This window comes from Sinocyclocheilus anshuiensis, unplaced genomic scaffold (genome assembly GCF_001515605.1).
Source record: "Sinocyclocheilus anshuiensis isolate Anshui unplaced genomic scaffold, SAMN03320099.WGS_v1.1 scaffold560, whole genome shotgun sequence".
Taxonomy (NCBI): domain Eukaryota; kingdom Metazoa; phylum Chordata; class Actinopteri; order Cypriniformes; family Cyprinidae; genus Sinocyclocheilus; species Sinocyclocheilus anshuiensis.
The window spans coordinates 680,417-681,013 of record NW_015554116.1 but is presented as its reverse complement, the minus strand read 5'-3'; the positions used below and the strand labels follow the sequence as shown (position 1 = coordinate 681,013).

The window sequence follows — 597 nt, the reverse complement described above, 5'->3', positions numbered from 1 at the left end:
TGTATTTATATATACATAATAAATATACACAGTACATATATTATGCAAACAAAAACTTTTATTTGTATGCGATTAATTGTTTGACAGCACTATTTATTATTTTATATATTTTATTAACATAATTATGAAATACATTTATTTATTTAAATTACTTTTAAAAAATCATTAGTGTTTATTCTCCCAATACATTAGCTGATTTCCGTCCTGTAATCCCGCCTCACTTTTTGACATCATAATGGGAAAATCCCCAGATCCTCTGTCCGTCGATAACAACAGACGTGTGGTTTCGGTTACAGACCTATAGAAGTTGTTCCTTTGTCCCTCCTTGTTTCTTTCTCCTCCTTCCTTGTCTTTCAAAGCTGGATATAAACTGCGTGGCTCGCTAGCTAGTTCGTTCATCTCAAGACAAGGTAAAACTACATCAATGTTGTCACCCTTCCACACCTCACCTCACCACCCCACCCAAAAAAAGGAGCTCGTCCATTGTGCCGTCTAGTTTTGTCGTCGTCGTCGTTGTTGTTTCGTACCTTATTTTTTTGTTGTTGTTTTGTTCAGACGATGTTCTTCCCCCCACCTGCTTTTCCCCCACCACCCCCC

The 597-nt window shown here is 37.4% G+C and overlaps 1 protein-coding gene across 4 annotated transcripts in view; it reads left to right on the top strand.

The window, feature by feature from the left end:
* Positions 1–597, top strand: part of nfia (nuclear factor I/A) — a 205,484-nt gene that overhangs the window by 152,412 nt on the left and 52,475 nt on the right. For 2 of the 4 annotated variants that reach the window (XM_016462195.1, XM_016462197.1), the window contains exon 7: positions 360–410. The exons of the other annotated variants lie outside the window; for them this stretch is intronic. In XM_016462195.1, coding sequence (XP_016317681.1) covers positions 360–410 — 51 coding nt within the window. The remainder of the gene's footprint in view (positions 1–359; positions 411–597) is intronic. 4 annotated transcript variants of the gene reach the window in all.